This window comes from Prenolepis imparis, unplaced genomic scaffold (assembly GCF_030444845.1).
Source record: "Prenolepis imparis isolate NDT839.2.m4 unplaced genomic scaffold, iyPreImpa1.0 SCAF_2, whole genome shotgun sequence".
Classification (NCBI taxonomy): Eukaryota; Metazoa; Arthropoda; class Insecta; order Hymenoptera; family Formicidae; genus Prenolepis; species Prenolepis imparis.
The window spans coordinates 536,842-562,982 of NW_028141160.1; the positions used below are offsets into that span (position 1 = coordinate 536,842).

The window sequence follows — 26,141 nt, forward strand, 5'->3', positions numbered from 1 at the left end:
TAAAATAAAATAATAAAGAAGAATTTTATTACTAATAAAGTATTATTACAAATAACTAATAAAAACAATACATAAAATTTATTCTACAGTAGCGTCAAGTATTGTGCGTTAAAACTTTTTCTTCATTATTTAAATAAATAGACATATAATATTGTGCCTATTTATTACATATTATTTATTATTCTTTCTACATATTTTTCATTTATTATTTTTATTAAAACTACTAATGCCTTAATTAATAACTTAAATGCATGTTACAATTAAAATAAATTATTTATTATATATTATTATACATACATATATGCAAAGACTTTAAGTAGTATGGATAAATTTTAGTAAACTATAAATAATTTTTCAAAATTCTTCTGCCTTCTGATAATCGTACCATATTATATAACGTTTCAATTAATTTATATTTATGAAAATAAAATCAAACATATCGAATTATAAAACAAAATTTAAAAAATTGTCAACAAAATATATAACGTGGGGTCGTTGCCAACACGAAAACTTAGGAGTTTTTCCGGGGACACTGACCTAGCACTCGATTTAACAATAAAGTCAATAAAGTTTATATATGTTAGAATAATTTGAGTTGATACACATACTTGTCGTAGTTCTTCTTGTCAGTCGCCCGCTATATATTAATATCCGCATGAGTACAGGTAATTTACATTATTAAAAAAGCAAAAGTGTGAAGGAGCATCAAGACAATAATAGGAATATATTGATTTAATGTGTTTGTTGAACAATACACGAAATATATTAAATATTGAAGAGTATTTAAGAATTGTATTAAATATCAAATATTATAGATATAACAAAAAATGTCATAGATATATACAGAGGAAATAATATAAATATTTTAGAGGGTTGTAATATCAATTATTTTGAGTAAAAAATTAGTATAAACATGTGTCAATTTTCAATGCGGAGATATAACTGTTTAAAAACTAGCACGTACAGCTCAGTAACGGGTCATATTTTGGTTTGTGTAAATAAATAAAAGACAAAATATACAAAGAAAAGATAAATATAAGAGAACGAATTAATCGTTTGAATAAATTTTTATTGATAGAGAGTACTGCTCTCATAAAAGAATGACAAGATGACTTCAGAAGAACAACATACTATTATCTCAAGAGTTGCAAAGTGCATTGAGGTTGATGGTAGGATTTTCAAACATTATTATGGTATACATTTATTGTGAACTGTAAATTATTTGTCAATTACACTAGTTTACAGCTCAAAAATTATTTTAAATCAGACAAAGTGTTTCTTATAGATTTTTGGGTGCTGAAAACGATGCCGCGAACCAAATTTGACTAGCACGTCAGATTTCCAAAATAATTGAGGTTTAATGTGTAAAAAATGGCTTTTTGTGATATTTGAAATTTTTGTAAAAAAGGTTAACATTATCTAAAAAGTCTGATCAAATATCATGAATGTATTGTTCATCCCTTAAAAAATACACTTTTTTTTAAATCTCATCATATCTTACCTTTAGTCATGTTACGAAAGATTAAATCTGGGAATTCATAAGATGCTCCTGAGAAAAAAAGGTTTTTTAATTTTTTTTTTTCCAAAATTGACTATTATTTTTATCCCCCTTTATAACTTTTGTCTGGAAGATTTTTTCGAAAATGCATTTGTTTTGAAAAATACAAGGTGGACAATTAAAATGAGACACCCAATATATAAATATACATTTAGTGAAATCTATCACGATAAATTATACATTATGTATGTGTATCGATAGTTCTTAAACTACAAATTATGAGTATAATTATATAACTTCATCATCATAGGCGAAATATTTGCTATCTCAGCAAAACTCTGTATTTAAATTCTTCCTAACATAACTAAAAAGTAAGATATTGAAATTTAAAAAATGCATTTTATAGAAAATGAACAATACATTCATGACATCTGATCAGAATTTCCAGATAACATTAACTTTTTTCACAAAAAAATCTCAAATATCGCAAAAAAAAGACATATTTTGCATAATATTAAACCTCAATCGGAAACCTGACGTGCCGGTGAAAATTGGCTTGCAGTATCGTTTTTTAGATTTTTAGCAAAAATCTATAAGAAACAGCTTGTCTGGTTTATAATAATGAAAAAAAGTTAAACTAGTGTTATTTGTGTTTTGTATCATTCAAAAAGTCAATAAATACAAACAATAAGTTATTTATCGTTCTTTAATACCTTTCATAATAATAATGGCTTTATGATAGCTTCAAACAGTTATTATCTCCGCATCCATTGGACACATATTTATATAAACTTTTTTACACAGAATAATCGATACTACACACAATCTCCCAAAATATTTACTATTCCTCCTGAAACCCTGTATATACATATATCAAATATTTTAAGTCTCTAAACATGAGTATAAATATTGGAAAATCTCCGGATTAAATTAAATTTACATCGGAAACAGTATTACGTATTAATAAAATTGGTAGTCTCTCATAAATCACGGTATGCTGACTGGTAAAAATCTTGTCCTATCGCCAACTTTTGGTTGAAATCGTAAATTCACTTTTTCGCTATCATCCTCACCAACTTCAAGAAACGTGTTCCAATCAACGAGAAAATACAGACCACTTCTTCGCTTAGTTGGTAAAACCGGATCTGGTGCACGAGTTGTACCACCAAAGGATTCCTCTAGCGCCACAAGATTTGCACTTGATGTCGATGACTCTGAGCTACTCTTCGTAGAATCTGGAGTTATTGGAGTTATTAGCGTGGTCATCGTCGTCGAGGAAACGTCTACAGATTCTGGCAATAACAAGATCCATGATAAAGTTTGATATTTTGTACATTTTATATCGCAAGTGATTTTAAAGCATGCTTTATAATGAATATGAAAAAACATTATTAACAACTGTAATAAATCTCTCTCTCTCTCTCTCTCTCTCTCTCTCTCTCTCTCTCTCTCTCTCTCTCTCTCTCTCTCTCTCTCTCTCTCTCTCTCTCTCATCTCTCTCTCTCTCTCTCTCTCTCTCTCTCTCTCTCTCTCTCTCTCTCTCTCTCTCTCTCTCTCTCTCTCTCTCTCTCTCTCTCTCTCTCTCTCTCTCTCTCTCTCTCTCTCTCTCTCTCTCTCTCTCTCCTCTCTCTCTCTCTCTCTCTCTCTCTCTCTCTCTCTCTCTCTCTCTCTCTCTCTCACACACACACACACACACACACACACACACACACACACACACACACACACACACACACTTTCTACAAGCATAACTTAAAAAATAATTAATATTATTAAAAGCATAATACGAAATATCACACATTTATAAAAAACATTGATAATAAAAATCTAAAGGCCTCTTTAGATATATAATTCGCGACAAAATTTGAGTCAGAATGCTATTTACAACATATGTCTCATGCCGTACAACACAAAAAACATTTGAACACTTAAAATACCTATAAATCAAAATATACAGATATCTGATAATAAAATCATGTCACCTCTACAGGTACAGCATGACAATGAGTATAGGAAAGTCCTCCATCGTTTTGCGATCTTCGCAAAATTAATTTAATTAATTAATAAAAAATTAATTAAAAAGATTGACCAATCACAGAGGTGATACAATTATTGTCGAACATCCTGTATATACGAATAAGAAGCCTGATGCATGCAACAATTTGGTTGTAATAAGGATTTATTACCTTTAGAGAGATATAAATTGTATGCCAAAACAAATCGAAATTTTTTTTCTCGTTATACAGATGAGTTAGATTCAAGCATTTAAATAAGATAAATAAAGCAAAAATTGAAGTGGAAAAAGTTGTAGCTATAAAGATCATGCTGAGAGAGAAAGAGAGAGAGATGTAGATGAAAATATGTAGATGACAATCTTCCAGAAAAAAAATTAAATTTATTTAAATAAAAGATCGCCTAAACGTATCCCCCATATTGATTAACATGCGCCTGATCCTTGCCAGACCCTGAATAAGTTGTTTAACCCAAGATTCCGATGTACCCAAAACTGATATCATAAATCTTTTTATACCGGTGGTCGTTGACGTAGTCTTCGCGAGATCTTCATCACCAATATTGATTGTCTTATTAGCAGTTTCTTCCGGGTTTTGTCTTTTCACTTCATTCTTCACGTCTTCATTATTATTCCTAATAATCTCTTCTAAATGTAGCGGATCTGGGCCATCCTTTAAAGTTTTCATGTTTACGAGTAGATCATCGGCTATTTTTTGCACATCCTTCGCACTTGTCTTTCCCTCTTGAACGAATCTGTTGATAGTATTCAATAGCTCGTTGATCCTCATCCTCTGCCTCTCGTCTTTCACTTCGACTTCATGAGGTTTAAACACGTGGAATTTGGTTGTGTCTTTCGGTTCTATATCCTCCATTTTCGGTGTCGTTTTCGATACCTTGGGTGAGATAAGACCTATATTCTCCAAAATTTGCCTCATGTTATCCGGCACAACCTCGATTAACGATGGCCGTTCTGTCGTTCTTGGTGCCGGCATAGCCTTTTTCTGCCTACTATCACCGATACCAAGACCAAACCTTGCTAAAAATTCTTTCATATCTTCATTTTTTATCCTAGACGTCGGCAAAGGCTTGAAATTAGTATAGGAATTCGTATTCACGGTTGGTCTAGGCGTGGACGTCGTAGTTGTTACTAGATTAGACGTTTGCAGACCAAATCGTTGAAAAAGTAACTGTACATCTGGCGTAAGATTGTTCATGCCTTTTCCAATCTCGAGAATAGGATTTTCAAAAGTGTTTTGAGCAGTTATCGAAGGCGAATCGGATCCAACGGCCGTCAGACCGGAAATCGTCGTATAAACAAAGCCATTACTATTGGGAATCTCGGATTTGCTTTTCAAACTTGCTTGATTTTTTTTAAACACTTCTTCTACATTCGTAGAATTTTCCGGCCGAAGTCCAATCGAGGCAAGCAATTCCATGACTTCTGGCCGCATCGTAGTTGTTGTGGTTGTGATTGTACGAAAGAGAAATCCTCCAGAATTTGAATTATATGTAGAATTGTATTTAAAATTTTCTGAAGAAGAGAGAAAAGATGAAGGAGAAGAAGAAGAAGAAGGAGAAGAAGAAGAAATGAAAGATATTGGTGTTGTGTGTATGTATGATTGCTTAGTATTCATTTGTATGTCATCTAAAGCTTTCGCTGATGTCGAACTTTGGGTAACACTTGGTGCGTTATAACGCCATTGGTCAAGAGATAGAACATTTTCCTTGTACTTCAAAGGACGAGATGTTGTTTGTAACTCTTTTAAATCACTCGTCGAAACATTTTCTTCCTTAGGACTCGTCCTTATCGTTCGTATCGTTGTTGTGCGTGCGTGTTTTGTTGTTTGAGCACTTGTACTATATACTATGTGGACATCTTTATTCCTGATTGATGAAGATTCTTCCCGAAATACTGGTCGTCTAGTAGTAGAGGTTACGGGTGCTTCGGTGATTGCTTGTTGCTTTTGCAGACTATCCAAATTGAGACTAAATTTGACTGGTGCCGATTCGAGTTTCGGAGTTTCCTTCAACGGCGTTTTTGTATGCGTTTCCGAAAATATATCTGTTTCTTTATGATTCTTATATCGTGTTTTCGGGAAAGAATCTTCTCTTTCCGAGACATGTGTCACTATCAAATTTTCAAATGATTGTTTATCGCGCAATATTTCCTGCGTGGATTGTAGTTTTTCGTTTTTCGACACTTCGAAATCTTTCGAATTAGAAGAAGAAGAGTCTGCGATTATTTGAACTATTGGCGGTTTTGTATATAAATCTTTAATATTTCCCTTCGCATCTTTTGCATTGTACGGTAAAACTACCATCAATGCTCTTTCGTAAATCTTTCTTGCTTTCTCGATTGTCTCCTTATTCTTGAGTGTCTCTATATCCTTAAACGATGTAACATTTAAAAGAATGTCGACGATCTCACGTCTAGTTAGATGTGACAAAGTCGAATTCTGACGAATCAATTTCTCCACTTCGTTAATCGTTTGATTGCTTAAGTTCTCGACTTCGATTCTTGATGGAGGACCATCGCCATGACATAAACCAAAGACGATCAGCATGCACAATAATACAATCTAAAAAAAAGTAACAATTATTCGAATTATGCAACAAAAATTATAATAATAAATGCGTGACATTTTTGTTGTAATTATTATGCAAATTATTTAAACAAAAAAATTGCAATAAGTTTTAGATATGAAATATTATAGCATTTTAACATCATTATGTATAAAGTAATTGTATAGTAATTGTTTAGGATCCAATAGTTCAATGGCTTTTCAGAATAGTTATATTATAAATTCAAAACACTAATACTAAAATACTAACTGATTTAATAATTCTTTTATATAATGTATGTCTATCCGTAATATTTCTAAATTTTTTTTTTGTAATTTTTCATTTTCAAGCTTTACTCTTTGTTAATTATTTTACTCTTTATTTTACTCTTTGCTAATTAAAAATTCATTGAATTTAATATTGATATCTATTAATCAGAATAGTCTATTTTGAAATCGTGTATATAAATATATTTTACTAATATAATAATTTGTTAATTAATTTCTAGAAAAAAATTTTGTGTAAAGAGGAGCCCGAATTTACAATTAATTAGAATATATTAAGTATACATAGAATATTATTCTTTTTCGTAATTTTAACATTTTCAAAATCGATAATTTCCAAATCGAAGAAAAAAATATCTATATAATCAAAAATTTCTCAAAAGAACTTTAAGAGCAACGAACGAATAAGTATATATTCAGATTTTACAAAAAAAAGTAAAAATTCTGGTGTTTGTACTAACAAAATTAATTATAATAAATTAATTATATTAGTTTTGTCAATTTTAAAATTATTTTACAATAAGAGCATTTATTAATTTAATTTTTTTATTTTATCTACATATTTCATTGTAGTTTATATATATATATATATATATATATATATATATATATTATTAATATTTTATATGTTCAAATTTAATTTTTTTTTTATTTTATCTATATATATATATTTCACTGTAATTGCTTTATAATTATGTAAATTATTTAAAATTTATATTTTACATGTTCAATTATTAGTTTCTTGATCCCATTTCGTTAAATAAATATATTTTTATATTAAAAAAAGATAAAATTTAATCTGAAATATATAATAATGATCTTAAATAAATCTCCTCCCCTCTCCACTATATTAAATATAGTTGTTTGAGCAATTTCTATTCTTTGTGTTAGATGTAAGAGTAATAGAAAATTGATGCACATATTTTAAGTATCATGACATAATATTTAATAATATTATTATAAAAGTAATTTTCATTCAATCTTAATAAATCTTTTCTTGCAGATTTTTGCATGTATACTTACATAGATACCTTATAGATATGAGAAAGCATCTTATATATATTTATTTAGATAGAATTGCTTTAATAATATGTGTGTAAGCAACGATTACGTAATTATAAGCCAAAGAAGAAGTCAAAGATACATGCTAGTTGTGCTTTTCATATTCATGAGCAATAATTGCAACATGAGCCTTGACTAAATCGCTGATGTCAAAGAAAGTTGATTAACTTTCACACTCTGTATCCTTTTATAACATCTATAAAATGCATACATAGTTTCGTCAGATGTATGAAATAATCAAACTTGCATTCATGAAATATATCTACAGAATTTTTGAATTATGTTGAATTATGCGTTGATTTATGTTGAATTATGTTGAATCTTTAAAGTGTTGGGTATATAAATAATTAAGCATATAAACCTCATCATGGATTAGACTTTAAGAGATAATAATACATAAATTCCTATTTATCAATTAATTTAAAAAATAAATTTTTGTTAATAAATAATTATTTTAAATAATTAATTAGTAACGATTAAAATCTTTCCAATATCACTCAAAATCATCTTAACAATATACATATGTCAAAAAATCATATCTTTTGCTGCTTTCTTACATAATATAAACGTAGTTTTAATATTATTGAACTTTAATATAAAATATATCTCAAAAACTATAAAAAAGTGACGATTAATTTTAAACGCATTACACACACACACACACGCAATATATGAACTCTTTACAATATATATATCAAAGTCAAAGTAATTCGTATTGTATAGGCATACAAATCTTTGCTAAAAATATTATAATACAAATTATTAATAATATGATATAATAACAATTGTAATAATAAATTTACTATTATGTCATATATAGCATAATTCTTTCTAATAAGCTCTATGATTTCAGGTTACTAATAACACTGCATGTTTCATGTAACAAAAAACAAAAAATATAAGTATAAATGCGAAACATCCAAAAGCAAATAAATAAGTTTTTGAAAATAAAATAAAACTAATTTCCGCCTAATCGATGGCAGAAATTCAACAACTAAATTAATAAGAAATTATAATCATTTTTCGATGCATGATTTTATGCGGAAAAATATGACATTAAGACGAAAAAAATTTGCAATATAATAACCAATCTTCGCTTTAATTAATGATTAGCTTTTTCATCATCGATATTTTCGTTGTTTCGTAGTTATTATTTTCCAACTTTGAATCATACATAATGCTTGAGAAATAATCACGATTACATAGATATAAATAATTTACTTAACGAGCGTAACAACAAAAAGATTCCGTCACCGGAAAGAGCCAACTTTCACAATCTGCCATAGCGCTATGTTGAAAAATATTTAGCGATTTTCACTGGAAAAGATTGTAAAGTTCACGAATTTATTGATATAGATGCTATGTAAAATATATAAATCTTATATTAAAAATGTACTGAATAATGAAGTGAAAAATAAAAGTAACACAATGTTTACACAACAATAACTTTCGAGTCAATTCTTAATTTTATTTGAAAAATATAATACTAAGATTTTAATAATAAAAATTTTAATAACATTTATAAAGCGCACATAACATTTAAATAATATTTGTAACGTTATACTGGTTGCTTTATGATCTTTTTAAGAAAATAAAACTTGAATATAGCGCAATACTTTTATTAGCGATCATCGTACAAATACAATACTTATTTATAAAAAAAACATAGTTCTACAACAATTATATTTATGCGACATTCTTCAAGTCTCCAAATGTTTTTGAATTATGTTATCATGTTTTTAAACACACGCAAATTCGCGATATATTACAATATTATAAATATTGAATTTTAGAGTGTCAATCAAAAAATTTATTTTTTTACATTTATTTTTATTTATTATTTTGCTTGAAAAATCACTTCTCAATTTTATTTTTATTATTCATTATTTTTTATTTTTATTATTTTTTATTTATTACTTTATTATTTTTATTATTAATATTTTATTTATTTTTAAATCGATTTATTATCACAATATAAATCACTTTTATTATCTTTTGCAACTAGATGTATATATATGCTATCGCACAAATATCAAATTAGCATATAATGTCAAATCCGTGTCCAAAAATTGACAATATTTCATTGCTTTTCTAAGAAGATAGAAAATGTACTTAACGTTCACTTGACATTACTCGAAAACTCACCATTATGCTAACCAATCGTCCGGACACGTAGTCGACAACTGACTGAACGGCTAAGACCTACTTTCAAACTACTCTCTCTATCTTATTCTCTTTAGTTGCCTTGACGTATGACCGCGCGTCGGCGATCTGTTCATTTTGCGATCGAACGAGTCATTAAAATCAAAATACTGAATTTCAGAAGAGCATCGATGTATAGAAGTATAAAATACTCATGTAACATCGAACATTCTATGATGAGATGAATATGCATCTTTCCCTTCCATGATATAATAATATATCCTGTATAGGTAGAATTATATATCTCATATACGTGATTTGAATATACATTACAATCAGAAATGTGCATTATTTGAAAATATATAGATGCGTTTAAAATAAAAGTACAAAAATTAAAAAATGCCTATATTTTGTATCTTGCATTTAAAATACATTTTTTTTTAAATATTTTATATTTAAATGATTTTCATTAGCCATTTTCTATTTTAAATGCATTTCTCTTACAAATTAAAAATTAATTGAGATATCAATAATATGTATGCCACGTCCTCATTCTGGCATCACTGGTTCTAATTATAAAATCTTGTAAAAGGAAAATGAGGAATTCCCTCTTTAAAAAACTTATTTTTCTGAAAACACTTCTAAAAAAAATATTGCAATTAAAATATCACTTTAAAAGAATAACTAAATGTTTATAAACAATATAAGCAAACATTTTTTTATAATCTCATATGTAAATGTTTATGTAATTTAATTTTTGTAATTCAAGTTTATATTTAAAAAAATAAGAATTTAAGTATAAGAAATAATAGTAAGAAAAATATAAATAATAAAAAATAAAAATTTTAATATATTAATAAATATAAATGTAAGTAAAATATTTTTAAAAATGATTTTTATTTTAAAAAATCATTGAAAATATCTATTTTCCACTTCCTATTTTAAATGGATATCTAAAAAGCATTTTGTATTTTGCATTTTTAACCGGAAAGGTTCCTACAATTTTGCATTTTCTATTTGAAATAGATTTGGACATCCATCTTGCACATCTTTGATTACAATATATTAATTGGTATATCAGATCAGCAGTGTTTGCTGTTATCTAAACAAAATTATATAGATGATCATCTAGATGAAATTTTGGCGTTATCTTATCTTTATATAGATTATATAGATAATAAAAATATGTATTATTTATATCTGCATCTTAGATGAAAAAAGTGTTATCTTTACTAAATTATCTAGAATAATATTCAGCCCAAGTAGCAAAATGACGTCATAATGACGGTAAATTTTGGTCACAAAAAGACCGATTAGACGTCTTAATTAGGTCTTATAAGACCCGAAAATGACGTCGATATGTCACATCCACAAGACGTCATTTTCTGACTTCTTATTGACGACATAATATGACGAATATAATACTTAAAATTGACAAAACTTCGATATTTTAACAATTAATACATGGCATCAGTTTTAGCCCAGTAAGAATAAATCATTCGATAAATATATTACATATTCGATAAATTAGATAATTAGAATATAAAAGTATATTTGACAACAGAAGAATGCTTAAGGCTCCTGGCTCCTTTCTGACCATGTCGAAATCGTGACGTCAGAGGCGAGAAAACATACGCTAAAATTTCTTAGATGCCATTTCGAAATAAAAAAATATTTCGATGAAACAGCACTTCAGATGGCTTTAGCACACTCTTAAAAAACCCCGAAAACTATCCTTTCCCCTTTATAATTAATCAACAGCTGTAAAATGTAATATTATGAAGCCCAGTCCGTCTGGTCTTTGCACATGCGCAGTCATTCCGCATGTCAAAGTCTAATATCTCGATCATTTTACAGATGTTGATTGATTATAAAGGGAAAAGGATAGTTTTCGGGGGTTTTTAAGAGTGTGCTAAAGCCATCTGAAGTGCTGTTTAATCGAAATATCTTTTCATTAAAAAATGGCATCTAAGAATTTTCAGCGTGTGCTTTCTCGCCTCTGACGTCACAATCCAATATGGCCGCGGTGAGCACCCAGGAGCCTTAACAAATAAATTTACGCGCATACGTAAATTTATTTGTTAAAAAGGCATTCTTCTGTTGCCAAGTGTACCTTATATAGTTAGAGGTACTTGGTACTTATATGATACTTTTAATTTTAATAGCAGTTGTTTGCCAGCTTTATATAATTCCATGACTAAAACTTAAATACGAGACAGATAGTGCATCGCGCGTCGCATAGCGATAAATGAAAGAACTAAATTTGGACGAATTTAAGACGTCTTAAGACGTCTTCAAAATAACGTCTTTAGTTGATCTAAAAAATAACGTCTTATAAACGTTTATTATTAGTCACTGACGTCATGGACCAAAAATGACTAAAAATAGACGTCATAATGTCGTCTTCTGACGTCACTTTGCTACTTGGGAGATAATTTGATTTATAGAGTTTCATATAGCACATACAAATACTTAAGTAGTAGAACTTGAGCAGTTAAACGATAAAAACTTATAAATAAAAGTATGAATATATTTTTATATCCCTTTCATAATTTACATTTTTTTATAACTGTGTTTACATAAGCGGTTTTAAAAATAATATTATATGGAAGTTATATCTAGATGAATCGCCCCATATAATTTTATCTTTTATCTAGGTATATTTAAAACAAAATCACTTTCATCTTATTTAAGATGAATTTACATATTTTCATCTCATCTTTATCTTAGCTAATTTTAAAATCATCTAAGCACAACACTGCAGATCAGTATATGCACTAAATATGTGTGTGTATATAGTATGCGTGTCGGATTTTTCAAACAGAAATAAAATAATTTTTTTTTAAGAAAATTTATTTAATCAAAATAATCACAATTAGCCTCAATATACTTTTCTCAAGACTTTCGAGTAAATAAATCCCTTTCTTGAAAAAATCCATAATTTTTGGCCGTGGCACATAAAAAAAACGTAATTTTCGAGCGAAAAATTTAAATTACTGAGTATAAAATAGTAAAAAATGTATAGCAATAATAAAAGAAATTAATAGTTATTTTAAATTAATATATACGATAAATTGAGAAAAGGATTAATGTGTTAAAAAATGAAATCAATTATTCAAATATTTATACTGTTTGTTAAAATATTTATTTAAATATTTCAATAAACTGTATTACACATTAAAATTTTCAAATGAAAAGAAACCTATATAAAATTGAATAATAGTTTTAAATTAATAATTTTTAATATTTAAATAATATATATATGTTAAATAAAAAAATCTTGTAAAAATATGAAACATTTTAATTTAAATAAAGAGAATTTAATCATTAAAAAATTACGCATTAAAAATTTATATGTTTATTTTATATGTTTATTAATTTAAAATATTTTTAAAAGTTTGAAATCCATGTCTATTATGTCTAAATAATACGTGTTAATATAAAATTTATGTTATGTTATGTTATGTTACATAATGTTATGTAACATAATGTTACAAATCGTTTTTTAAAAGATAAAAAAATATATATATATATTTTTGATAATTAAAAGAAAGAATATATAAAAAAAACTTTTCAAAAATGTCTAAAAAATTAAAATGTTTTAACTAAAAAAACTCATCATCATAATTTTATAGAATAATCCTGGTAGAATAGAAAATAAAAACTTAAAGAATGTTGTAATATTTATCCTTTTATTGTAATTCTCATGCTTGCAGCTGATGAAAAAAATAATAATGATTAATACACACGTTATTATTATTGTTTTCTGCAATATATGCATTTAAATTTCCTGTGATAAAAAAGAATAGTGCAGTCCACGAGATTATCAGCATAATTTTTTTTCTTTGAAATGCGATCTGGATGAGCTTCATCTTATTTGTCTAGTCATTGTGTAGGTTATTCTCTATTATCATATATATTAGAGAACCCATTTTTCGTCACAAAAAAATTCCAAAAAAGAATCTATACTGGTACAATATTAAGAATAAGAGACAAACTGATATTCAATCTATTCAGTTCTCTCGATCAATTAATGATCTATTTGTTAAGTTTTTTAACTTTCCTTTCGGTAGCAAGAGATAAAATATATATATAGTTATACATTTATAACAAACATCTAAATCTTTTTGAAAATTATTAAAATTTGGCGAGAATTTTCTTCCACTATACTTTAACATCAACAAAATAACATCGTCTAAATAAAGAACCCAATAAATATATTATTGCGTAATTCATTTTTAAGAGACAAATCGAAACATCTCGAAACAAAATGTTTTTTAAGCCAATTAATGGGTACGTTCCGTTTCACGCATATGCGCGCATTTACCTATAGTACACGTTACGTTTACTATAGAAAATGCGCGCATATGTGTGAAGCGGAACGCACCTAATGTTGTACAATTCGTTCATTAGTATTGTATATAGTATCTTCGCGCGCGCGCGTATCCATATATCCATAGCAACTATTATATTTTCCCAATTCAAACCTATGTAAGTGAATTACGACTATTCGAAAATCTTTAAAAGTCATTATAATTTTAACCATTTGAGTGATACTGACGCATACATACATATATATGCGTTATGGCCATATTTCTAAAAATCTTGAATCAATTATTGGGACAAAACTTGGGTGCGTTTAGGGATTTTTGAGATCGTATTATTACGATTTTTTAAGGTTAAAATTGAGAAATTCGAAATAATGAACTCAAAATAATCATGATTACAAATTCTTGAAAACTAAATATTTTTGTAGAAGATACTAATACTTTTATTGTAAAATTTTACTAATAAAGACCTTGAAAATATAAGTCAATGCACTGTGCGTTGCCAGCTTACCTAGGGCATGTTCCGATATACACTGCCAGTACTGAAAAGCTATAGTTTACGTTACGTATATTATATATTTTCAGTACTAGCAGTAATATCGGAACATGGGGCTAAAAATAGTTTTCGGAGTATTTTAAAAATGTGCTAAAACCATCCGAAGTTGTGTTTCATCAAAATATCTTTTTATCAAAAAATGGCACGCAAAAATTTTCAGCATGTATTTTCTCGCTTCTGACGTCATAATCCAACCTGGTCGCGGCGAGAACCAAGGAGCCTTAATAAAAACAAATGTGCATACAAATATAATTAGCATAAGGCTTAAATTAACTTTTAATTGCTAAATAATAAGTGCAAAATTATTAAATAAATAATATAAATTATTTTAATATATATTTAATAGTATTTGTATAATTTATATATAACAAGTTTAATTTTTGATGACAATAGCTATATCATAGTTTGAGTTTATAAACGCACGAGAGAAGCGGTTTCATCAATCTCCAGCATTATAATTTCATTCGTCATCTATTTCTTTTTATTATAATATTATTATCGTTACACATAAGCGGAAAAAGCAGAATTAAACAATCATGTTTAATGCTAATTAACATTAATAAAATCAACTTATTTTTAAAAATTATCAAGGTATTGAATTTTCCATTATGTGCGTTTAATTTCAATACATTGAAGCATAGACTACATGTATACTTTATTGTCATTTCTTGAAATAATTTCAAATAAATTAAATTTTATATGCAAACTATGTATTATTCTATATATCTGTACCATACTATACATTATTATATATATATATATATATATATATATATATATATATATATATATGTATTATAAATGTTCAAGCTTGCCTCAATCAATCTAGGATTATGCCAATTATTCTAATAGAAATATTAAAAAATATTTATTTTTAAATAAGATTAGTTTTATATTTAAAATATTTTTTTCAATTTAATATCATAAATAAAAGTTATTTCGAAATTAATAGAATAAATTATACAGAACATTGCAAAAATATTGCGCCGAACTTGACAAATATTCTTTAATCAATTTAGTTAATTTTTTCATAATAAAACTTAATTTAACAGATTTTTTCACTTTTATTAAAATTTTATATTTTATAAAAAAATATGTGATTAAAAATTAATTAAAATACAAATATTTAGCCAATTTTAAATAAATTTTAATAAATTTGTATCTCTCCTATTTTTATTTAATTCATGAGATTTTTAATTTACTTATTTATCTAAAATTTTATATTATATACATACATACCATATAATATGTATATATATATATATTGGGAAATATACTCGAAGTTGATAAAAAAATATATAATCTTCTGTAAAAAGGTGATATAATATTAAAAATAATTTAAAAATACATTGTATATTATTATCTCATGTAAAAACATAAAAAGAAAGAAACATAAAAGAGAGAATAATTTTTCTAACTTGCAAAAAATATAAAATTAAGGTTTATAACTATTACATTGTAACTAATAAAAAATGCACTATTGATCATATGTGCGAAGTAATATATTTGTTACATCTTCAAATGCTTTATTATTTGCATTTCTTTATCCAAACTTATGTAATTTTTAATTCTTTTGCAATTTTATATTCTCGTTGTATTATTTATAATTAACATGAGTTTAAATATTTTGCTATTATTATTATATTTTATTATTGTTACAAATAAGTATAATTTTTCCTATTTATTTGAATATAGTAATGATATATTAGAATTTTATATAAATGTAATAATATAATATACATACTAGATATGTATATACTAGTCAAACAATGTAAATATGAAAGGAAACATATGAATCCAGTTTGGATAATAGATATAGTTTGGATATGAAATTGTGTGTATAAAATATATAATAAAATATATAATAATTAATATTATTTTCTTCTGACTAGGATTTCTCCATAGCGGCAAAAGTATATTTTATGCCTTGCATTGTTCTTCTGATGACTTCTCTTGCTGTTGAATTTCCATATCTAAATCATATAATAATAAAATATATATATATATTTAAAAAAGGGCAATGTGTAAAATAAATTAAAATTATTATATCAATTATATCGATAATCAGAATAAAACATGTAATAAATAAAGTAAATTAATCATTTATTGTGCTTAAAATAAATAAACTGTATTTTTCTACTGATGATTATATTTTAATTTTATTTAAAAATATACGCACTACATATACATATTTACTAACATATGTCCTAAGCTTTGCTTCGTTTTCAAAATACAAGGTATCAAAGTTGTAAAAAAAATTTTTATTTTACATAATTATGTATATGTGTATTTTTTTGTTTTAAACAGAGAAGAGAAGATAGCTGGGGTAAAAAAAGAGAAAATTTTTTCAGACCCAAAATTATTGTATTTTAGAAAGTTTATAATCATCTATATTTTTGGATTTAAAAAACTATTTATCCAAGTTTATCTTAAGATCAATTATGATTTTCTAAATATATTTATTATATGTATGGAATGATATAGGACTTCCGTTTTCGATGACAGTTAAAGAAGACGCGTAATAAATTCTGAGAAACTGACCAGTGTGAAAAGAGTGAAAGCAACGAAGGAACGTAAGAGAGAATGTGTATTAAAAGAAAACTAACGATTAAGAGAAACTTTCTCTTTTTTATTTACATTTACAACATTTGAAAATCTTTTTGCAATTAATTTTGCTAATTCTTCTAAAAAATAATGTCAACATCTCATAAATGAATAAGCAAAATTGTATTTACTTGTAATATTATTATTATTATAAATTTATAAATAAACAGATAATAAAAATAGAATATTGTTTATTTTTGACCAAATAAATATATTATCCCATTTAAAAAATTATAATTGACTTTGTGAAATAGTTTTAAAGAATAATTTCAAATTCAAATTTAGATTGTTACATAGGTATTTTAAAATAAACTTCATTTGTAGAAATATTTCAAATATTTATTTAAAATTTAAAGGACTAATATTATTAAAGAAATAATTATAATCATAATAGTGTTAAAGAAAGAATAATCGCTGACATTTGTATTAAATTGAATTAACATTATTTATGTTATAATATTATAATATTCTCTCTTTTGCAAAATATAATTATACTATACAATATTATAATCTGCCCTTTCCTGCTCTAGTCTGTAAAGCTTTTATTTTTTCAATCATATATCTCTAGCAATGCTTCTTTTAAATGTTTTTATCTAATTTAAAATTTTTTTTTCTTTGGACATTAAAAAATTTTAAATTATTGACATTACATATTTATAACTAACTTGGTTAATGTTTTTATCAATATAATATGTTTATCACAGTTGTATATTTTATTGTAGTCTATTTTATATATTTATCTGAAACATTATTGTGCACTTTTGTTAATATAAAAAATAAATACAAGATAAAACTATAAGGGATTTTCATATGATTTAAGGCTCCTGGGTCCTCGCCGCGGTCTGTTAGATTATGATATCAGAGGCGAGAAAGCACAAAGCTGAAAATTCTTAGATGCCATTTTTAAATGAAAAGATATTTCGATTAAACACTACTTCGTGATATCAGACTTTGTCATGCGGAATGACTGCGCATGTGCAAAGATTAGACGGACTGGGCCTCATATTACAATCATTTTACAGCTGTTGATTAATTATAAAGAAAAAAAATGATAGTTTTCGAGGTATTTTAAGAGTATGCTAAAGCCATCTGAAGTGCTGTTTCGTTGAAATAGCTTTTTATTTCAAAATGGCATCTAACAATTTTTAACGTATGTTTTCTCGCCTCTGACGTCACAATTCCAACATGGTCGGTGAGGAGCCAGGAGCCTTAAATGTGCGTAAAAAATAATTTGCTTACCAACCTATGATCTAATCATCCCACTCATCATCATCAGTGGTATCACTAGTCGAGTCTTCGCTTTCACTATGAATTGCATGAGATCGTTCGGCTAGAGCCCTGGATAATGCATCAGCTAGGCCACCACGAGGTGCAGGTCCCGTATTCGATTTTACTTCGTTTGGAACAGGTTTTAATTCGATGCCCTCGCGTATTTGCCGAAGCAAATCCCCTCTCGAATCCTCGATCACTGGCGACTTTGACTTTGTTTCCGTTTTATTAACTTTCTGAAAAGTAAAAATATATCATTATTCTATTTTCCATTTAATATACACAATATTTTAAAATTAATATAATATTTCACTAATTATGTAATTTTACTGAATAACTTTTGCTTAAGAAAGGACTATTTTGTTTAATCTTTAAACAGTAAAAATATACAAAAGCAAAAAATATAACAATAAAACTTTAATTCTTTTAATTTCTAATAAAAATGTGTTTGAATGTTTTACAATATTAAAAGATTATTTATACAATTAATATTGATATTAATATATTATTGATATTATATAATTATTGTATATTAATCATAATATACAATTTATATGCTAACAATAAGTTTAATGATTCTATATGGAGAATAAAATAGTATCACAAAAATTCAAATAAACATAACGAATTAATTATTTTATGATGATAAACTAAAATAAGATAAAATATAATTAAATTAAATAAATTATTAATTAATTAATTAACTAAATTATTAATAAATTATAAATAGAATTAAGATACATTATAAATAGAATAGAATAAATGTATAAAGGAAAAAATACATACAAGATACAAGTAAGAAAACAATATAAAAAACTAAATATAATTATGTAGAAAGAAATTAAATAGTTGAATATAATTGTTATAAAAATACTGCCCTTTTAAGAGAAGATTAGAAATAAAATTTTATATACAGCGGTATTAAATTAAAAATAAAATAATTATTTACTGTGATTTATTTCTATTATAAAGTTGATTATATGATGCACACTAGACATATTCAACAAATTCGCAATAAAGATCTAAAAATCTAACAACTGGCAGTTGATTTCTCTCTACATAACTATATTCAATTTAGCATAAAATTTTAAAAAGAAAAAAGAAAAAAATAAATTTAAATATACAACAAACTGATTTTTATCCAATGACAGATCATTCGCTTCCGTGAGCATATTACATACCCTTAGAGTTGTACCACTTCTAATAGATTCCATGAGCATTGGTCTAAGATCAATGACGGACTCTTCATTGTTGTTATTGGTAGCATTTGTGTTGATTGTTATGTTGTTGGTGTTATTCGTATCCGGTAGAGGTGGTGGTGGAGGTGGCATGGAAATATTCGAATTAATTCTCGAAGGAGGAGTGGGTGGTGGCGGAGGCGGAGGTGGAGGAAGAGTTGGAAGAATTGTACTTATATTAGGCGGCGGTGGTCTCGATGGTAAGGTTCTGTGCACTGATGGAGCATTAGACCCAGCATTCGGGGACGCGTTCAGAGGTAAGCTAGATGGCATGCTTGGTGATGGAGAAGAAGACACGCTAAGACGATTTGGAGGTAAAGGCGGAGCACTTCGTGTTTGATGCTGAAATACACATATAAATAACATTTTTATTATAATTTAAATAATATATTAATTAATATATTATATATAAAATAAATAATATATAATACATAATAATATATAATATAATACATAATATATAATATATATAATAAAATATAAATAATAATATACAGGGTGTTAAAAAATTAGACCGACAAACTTTAAAGAGAGAAAGAAGACTTCAAAATAACATTTTTTGTTAATACTAATTTTCTCTGCAACGTTTAGTTTTAATACTACACGATATGAGATATGATTTGTGACTTTTCAGTTTATTACCTTTATATTAAAGTTAATGAATGACTTTTTGAGTATTTATTGTAAAAAGAGTGAATTACTTTTATATATTTGTTCCGTGTTTTGCTCAAGATTAAAATACAATTTAATTTTTTTACTTATATGACTTTGTTTATTGTTTAAGGCTCCTTGGTCCTCGCCGCGACCATGTTGAATTATGACGTCAGAAGCGAGAAAATACACGCTGAAAATTTTTGCGTGCCATTTTCAGATAAAAAGATATTTTGATGAAACACAACTTCAGATGACTTTAGCACACTTTTAAAATAGTCCGAAAACTATCCTTTTCCCTTCATAACCAATTAACAGCTGTAAAATGACTGTAATATGAAGCTCAGTCCGTCTGGTCTTTGCACATGCGCTGTCATTCCGCATGACAACGTCTAATGTTTCAATTATTTTACGGTTATTGATTGACTGTCAAAGGAAAAAAATTGTTTTTGGACTATTTTAAAAGTGTGCTAAAACCATCTAAAGGTGTGTTTCACCAAAATATCTTTTTATCTAAAAATGGCACGCAAAAATTTTCAGCGGGTATTTTCTCGCTTCTGACGTCATAATCCAACATGGTCACGGCGAGGACCAAGGACCAAGGAGCCTTAAGTCACAAACTCCTATTTCATACTATGTAGTATAAAACTAAAATCGTCGTAGAGAAAAATTGTATGACAAAAACAAAAAATGTTTATTTTTAAGTCTTCTATTTCCCTTAAAAATTTGTCGATCTAATTTGTTAACATTCTGTATAAAAATATATAATATATAAAAATATAAATAATATAATATATAAAAAAATAATAATAAATAATATATTAAATAATATATTATATATATAATGTGTATTAATATAATACATTGACAAAGAGAACATATATGATTTTTTCTGACTTTGATAAATCTTTGATGCATTGTAAAGCAGCTCGAAATATACATTTTTTTAATGCTTTTTTGCACAAAGGGATTTAGGAATTTGGAACAATGTCCCAAAGATAACTTGGTATATTTGACTTTGATATCATTAAAACCTTAAAACATACAGAAAAATGTATATGATGATACATATTACTATGGTTAATATCAGAATGAAACTCACAGGTATTGTTCGTGCTGGAACAGGTGGAGGATATTCTTGCCTTTGCGGAAGTGCTGGAGGCTGATTAGCACTTTTTGTATTAGCCAATGGCCGAATATCTTCTTGCACTGCGCTCATACCTCCATTCCTTTCAATAAAATCATAGATAAACTTTCGTGTGCCTCTATCTTGGAGTTCATGTTCCGATACACCAGCGTTATTAAAAAATTGTTGTAATTCTGAATCCACGGAATCTAATTCCAAACCTTTATTATTTACATCCCATCCTAAGTGTGCCACATGCCTATAACAGAGATTAAAATAATATACACGTATCTCTAAATAAAACAATATGAAACAAAATAAAACTTAATTAAAAAATAATCTCTACCTGAAATTAGAAGGAAGACCGATATCATTTTTTGTTAATTTGCGTTTAAGGTCTTGTTCGCTTTTTTTCTTCTTTGTCTTGTACATTGAGCTACTCGAAGCGCTTCTATTAACACCAACTGTAGTCGCACCGTTCGATAAATTACCTGGTGAACCTGACGTAACAGCGAAAGATGATGCGCTAGTTTGATTTTTCCAGGATAACATGCCACCAGGTTGCGCTTCTTTTGCTTTCCTTTCTTGTCTTCTCTGGCGTTTAGCATTTAATTTACCAAGAAGTATATTTCTATAAAAAAAAAATATCAAATATTCTTCTAGATGTTTTTTTTTTCCAAGCAATTCGTTTTTTTTTATTTGTAGCAAAATTATTTATCCTATTGACATACCTTAATGTAATGGCTTCAGTCTCACTCGCAAAATTAAATGCAGCCATACAATCTTCCGCCTCAAATGTATGAAAATACGACATTGGTGCTTTGTATTCCATTGAATTGTAAACTTCGTGTTCCCACAACATTGCTTTTCTTTGCAAGCAATACAATCGTAAAAAGAAACTGCGTCTTGGATTGTCTCTTATTAGAGTTATAATACCTGTACTTTTTTTAATCCAATCTCTATGTAAAGGAGGCTCTGTCAAATATAGTTGTATAACACCAGCTGCTAAGCACTAAAAACACAAACAAAATATTCTGTGTGACAAAAATATGTTTAAAAAAAGTATAAAAATATGAAAAACAAAGTTTTGTTATTAATTAATTATCTAAGTCATAATAAAAGTGTTTATAATATTGTTTATTATAAAATTGTTTTTTTCTTTATTTACTTAAGATAACTATATACATAATAACTTTGTATAGCAACATATAAAATAATTTATATAGGAATCACATTTTTTATACTGTTCTATTATGATAATAAAAAAATATTACAATTCTGTTAATATATTATTTAGAATAAAAGTTTAGACACATTATTAAAAATAAAATACACTTTTTGCTTTATATAAATTAAAATTATTCAAATGGTTATTTTATATAATTAATTGCAACAAAACAGAATTAAATTTTTTTACATTTGACACTTGCTTTGTTACAATTTTTAATATATTCTCACAAGGAAAGGTACCCAACTGTCACTCACGGATTTTAATGAAACTTTGCACACTTGTAAAACTATGCAAAATAATAGACACGTATTTCTTTTTATGTGCGGAGAAACGATTTTAAGGGCAGACTATACCACAAGTAGTAGGGATAAAACAAAAGAAACAATTAATGAATTAAATTCAATATACTAATTGGTATTGAAGAAACTATTATTGTATGCACTGTTAAATTTAATAAAAATTAATTCCAAATAACTTGTTTAACAAGACACTTCATGTACCTTTAAAAATTGTCGACCAATAATACTACAAATAAGAAAAAATATGATTTTCGCCACAAAGTAATCACAAAGTATGGGCGTTATATTTAATCAGCCATTTTGTATTTTTAAATTATAATGACAGATTCGAATTCTGCGACCCCGCAAACCCCATAATACCTCAGTTTTCAAAAAAATTGTCAAGAATGTATTTATAACGTGAAAACCACTCCATATATACAAGGGGTTGTTTCTGCCCTTAAAATCGCTTCTCCGCACATAAAAAAAAATACGTGTCTATTATTTTGCATAGTTTTGCAAGTGTGCAAAGTTTCATTAAAATCCGTGAGTGACAGTTGGGTACCTTTACTTGTCGGTATACTGAAAAGCAATTTTTCAAAATTGTATGTTGAACTAAATTTTGTTATAAATATGTAAACATATTTAATTTTAAAATATTCATTTAGTTATAAGCACTTATAACTTATATAAAAACTGTCAAAAATATAATAAATCTGTAAGAAATATTATTCAAGACACACACAAACATTATGGCTAAGTTTTAATATTCACTGCCAGTACTGAAAATCTATAGTGACGTAAACTATAGATTTACTTTACAGTATTGGCAGTGAATATCGAAACTCAGCTTATATAAACAAAAATCAAAATTTAAACAAAGAAAATCGAATACAATTTTCTTCAGAAAGAATATATTTTTTGAAAAATAATCTTAGTAAAAAAAGGGGTTATCTAAAATAATTAATAAAATAAATAATAATTAAGTAAATAAATAATAAAATAATAATATATAAATAATTAATAATTAATTAAAATAATTAATCAATTGACGGCACATTAAATACCCTTATTAAAAAATGGTGGTTATCTCACCTGGCATCGATTTCCTATCAGTTGAAAGACCTGCTCGTTTTCCTCCGATTTTAGGAGTATCGTGCCTCTATGTTTGTCCGTATTGCCCGATTTCATCTTATCGTCGAATAAGGTTAGAATCAAGTCAAAGAGTAATATTACCCAGTTTAAAGTTGTTCTTCTTCTTTAGCACTTAAAACGGTTTCCTCCTCGTCATCATTAAATCAGCTCTCATTGATCCATCTATTCGCGAAATCATAAACGCACAATGACATGAGACCCGGCGAGATAAAAAGAAAAAAAAGACAGACCTTTAAACGAATGTACGAATAAATGAAAGAAGCTCCCAGATGAATCAAACTCCTTCGCTTTTCAATGACAAATACCGTTCCACCCAAAAATTCAGCAGCGGGAGAAATTCGACTGACAGAAGTCACAGATAGGTTAGGCATAGACTACTCGGTACAGTTGTTGAGGAAAGGTCGTGGGAAAAAACTCGCACATGCGCAGCAGCGCAAACGTCAGCAGGCGGTCGATTGTGGCTGGATTCATAGATATGGGCTGCGTTCGGAAACGTCACCCGAGTGCATTCCCTCTCTTTCTATATCACTGAGAGAGTAGTGATATAGAAAGAGAGGGAATGCACTCGGGTGACGTTTCCGAACGCAGCCCTGCCGACCCTTAATCGGGTTTAATAACATCCGTAGTTGTAAGATTGGCCAATCACAGCCGTTCCATTCTTTAGGGAAATGGCTGTGATTGGCCAGTTTTATAACTACCCAGATAGCCAAGCGTGCCATTCCCATACGAGATACTGCTACTGTATTGTTACTGTACTCTCACAATATGGTGGCGTACGGCGTAACTGTACGGTATCAATACAAAAAGGATACATGATAATATGATACAGCGTACCATTATCGTACCTGTACTGCGTACTATTCAGTATATATTACACAAAATCTGTACCATACCAGTACGGCGTACTGAACATGTATTGAAATAACCTAAAATGAACAAAATTTAATATAAAATATACATTAAAATGAATCAAATTAATATAAAATACATAATAATTTATAATTTATAATTAAATAATATAATTATATACCTTTTTATTAACATTATGCTTCTAATTTTAATTAAATTAATTTAACAATGATATAATATTTATTTCTAAATAATAATGGGAGTTTAGATTTGTTTAGAATTATAAATCTGATTTATTGCAATTTGAAATTAGCGCGACAGCCTGAGAGCATGCGCTGACAGCTTCACACGCCAATCACAGACGCTTGCGCTGAGCCTCACGCGTCAATCACAGGCGCTCGCGCTGAAGCCTCACGCGCCAATCACAGGCACTCGCGCCTGCGTAATATAATGCGCCGCGCAGCCGCCTATTAGCGCGGTTATTTTGTTTTTCTCTGCGCGATATTGTTCTTCTCTGTGATAACGTGGAGGCATACGGACGTACTTTTCTTATTTCCATAACTTTTCCCGTTATTACGAGGAGCTTTTATCAGGAGCTTTCAGGAGTATTTTCATTCTTCTAGTATATCTGAGGTAAGTAATTTTTCATGTAATAATTATAGTATTTTTTGATCTTATAATGATATGGATTCAATATCGACTTTTTATTCTCAATTTCTTATTCATTTATGATTTGAAACGTACAAATCTCTAATATATATGTATGTATTATGTACAAGTGCAGTGCACGATGCATTTTCCGCACACACGTATTACGTAAACATTTTTCTCTGCCTTACTTTTTACGTCTACGACTGACAAACGTAACCGTTTATACGTCTAGTTCTCTGCCATCAGCCTATTATGTATATATGTATGTACGTACGTACATAATACATATATATATTTTAGAGGTAGATTTACTTTAATTTTTTTGAATGTAATTAGGGCCTGGATGTTCGAGCGATTTCTCGTATCGCGCGCGAAGCACCGCTGCGTGCGGGTGCTCGCTGAAGTGAGATAGCAACATGCCAACCGCATCCGAATTGACCTCATTGATATCTCGTGTATGTATATCCAGTGCTAGGATTTATTTGCAACTTTCGGCCACATTTTTTAACGTACGCCTACTGATCCCCTCTTACTCCTCGCGCCTTAGCAACGCGTCGCCGGACGCTCGTAACCAAGAAGCGCGATACGTAGTCTCAGTAACGTGCATATTAAAGGTGCCTTTTCATGCTGACGCTCGACGCTCA

General features: G+C 27.8%; 2 protein-coding genes across 6 annotated transcripts; both read right to left on the bottom strand.

Annotated features, from left to right (window-relative positions):
• Positions 1-99: 99 nt before the first annotated feature.
• LOC145949068 (uncharacterized) lies at positions 100-9,592 on the bottom strand. Its single transcript, XM_083058777.1, has 3 exons — positions 9,565-9,592; positions 4,029-6,090; positions 100-2,790 (listed from the first exon to the last, which is right to left on the bottom strand). The coding sequence occupies exons 1-3, from the start codon at positions 9,565-9,567 to the stop codon at positions 2,486-2,488; spliced, it is 2,370 nt and encodes a 789-aa protein (XP_082914903.1). The 5' UTR covers positions 9,568-9,592; the 3' UTR covers positions 100-2,485.
• Positions 9,593-16,102: 6,510 nt separating this feature from the next.
• Positions 16,103-24,383, bottom strand: LOC145948984 (actin nucleation-promoting factor WAS). 5 transcript variants are annotated; one of them, XM_083058625.1, is made up of 8 exons: positions 24,228-24,383; positions 23,938-24,159; positions 22,065-22,345; positions 21,680-21,964; positions 21,310-21,592; positions 19,500-19,898; positions 18,289-18,554; positions 16,103-16,418 (listed from the first exon to the last, which is right to left on the bottom strand). In XM_083058625.1, exons 2-7 carry the CDS (start codon positions 24,031-24,033, stop codon positions 18,300-18,302), a joined length of 1,599 nt encoding a protein of 532 aa, XP_082914751.1. In that variant the 5' UTR covers positions 24,034-24,159; positions 24,228-24,383; the 3' UTR covers positions 16,103-16,418; positions 18,289-18,299. The 5 variants fall into 5 exon arrangements, with proteins under 5 accessions (XP_082914751.1, XP_082914748.1, XP_082914749.1 ...); XM_083058622.1 differs by having other exon boundaries at positions 16,107-16,418; positions 18,293-18,554; XM_083058626.1 differs by lacking the exon at positions 16,103-16,418 and adding an exon at positions 17,457-17,789.
• Between the last annotated feature and the right edge of the window lie 1,758 nt (positions 24,384-26,141).

Coding starts and splice junctions, on each gene's coding strand:
- LOC145949068 (XM_083058777.1), bottom strand. Junction 2,791..4,028: donor GACTACGTCAACGACCACCG/GTATAAAAAGAT, acceptor TGTTATTGCCAG/AATCTGTAGACGTTTCCTCG.
- LOC145948984 (XM_083058625.1), bottom strand. CDS start 24,033: ATGAAATCGGGCAATACGGACAAACATAGAGGCACGATACTCCTAAAA. Junction 19,899..21,309: donor TTCCAGCACGAACAATACCT/GTGAGTTTCATT, acceptor TGTGTATTTCAG/CATCAAACACGAAGTGCTCC. Junction 18,555..19,499: donor GAAGTGGTACAACTCTAAGG/GTATGTAATATG, acceptor TTTACTTTTCAG/AAAGTTAATAAAACGGAAAC.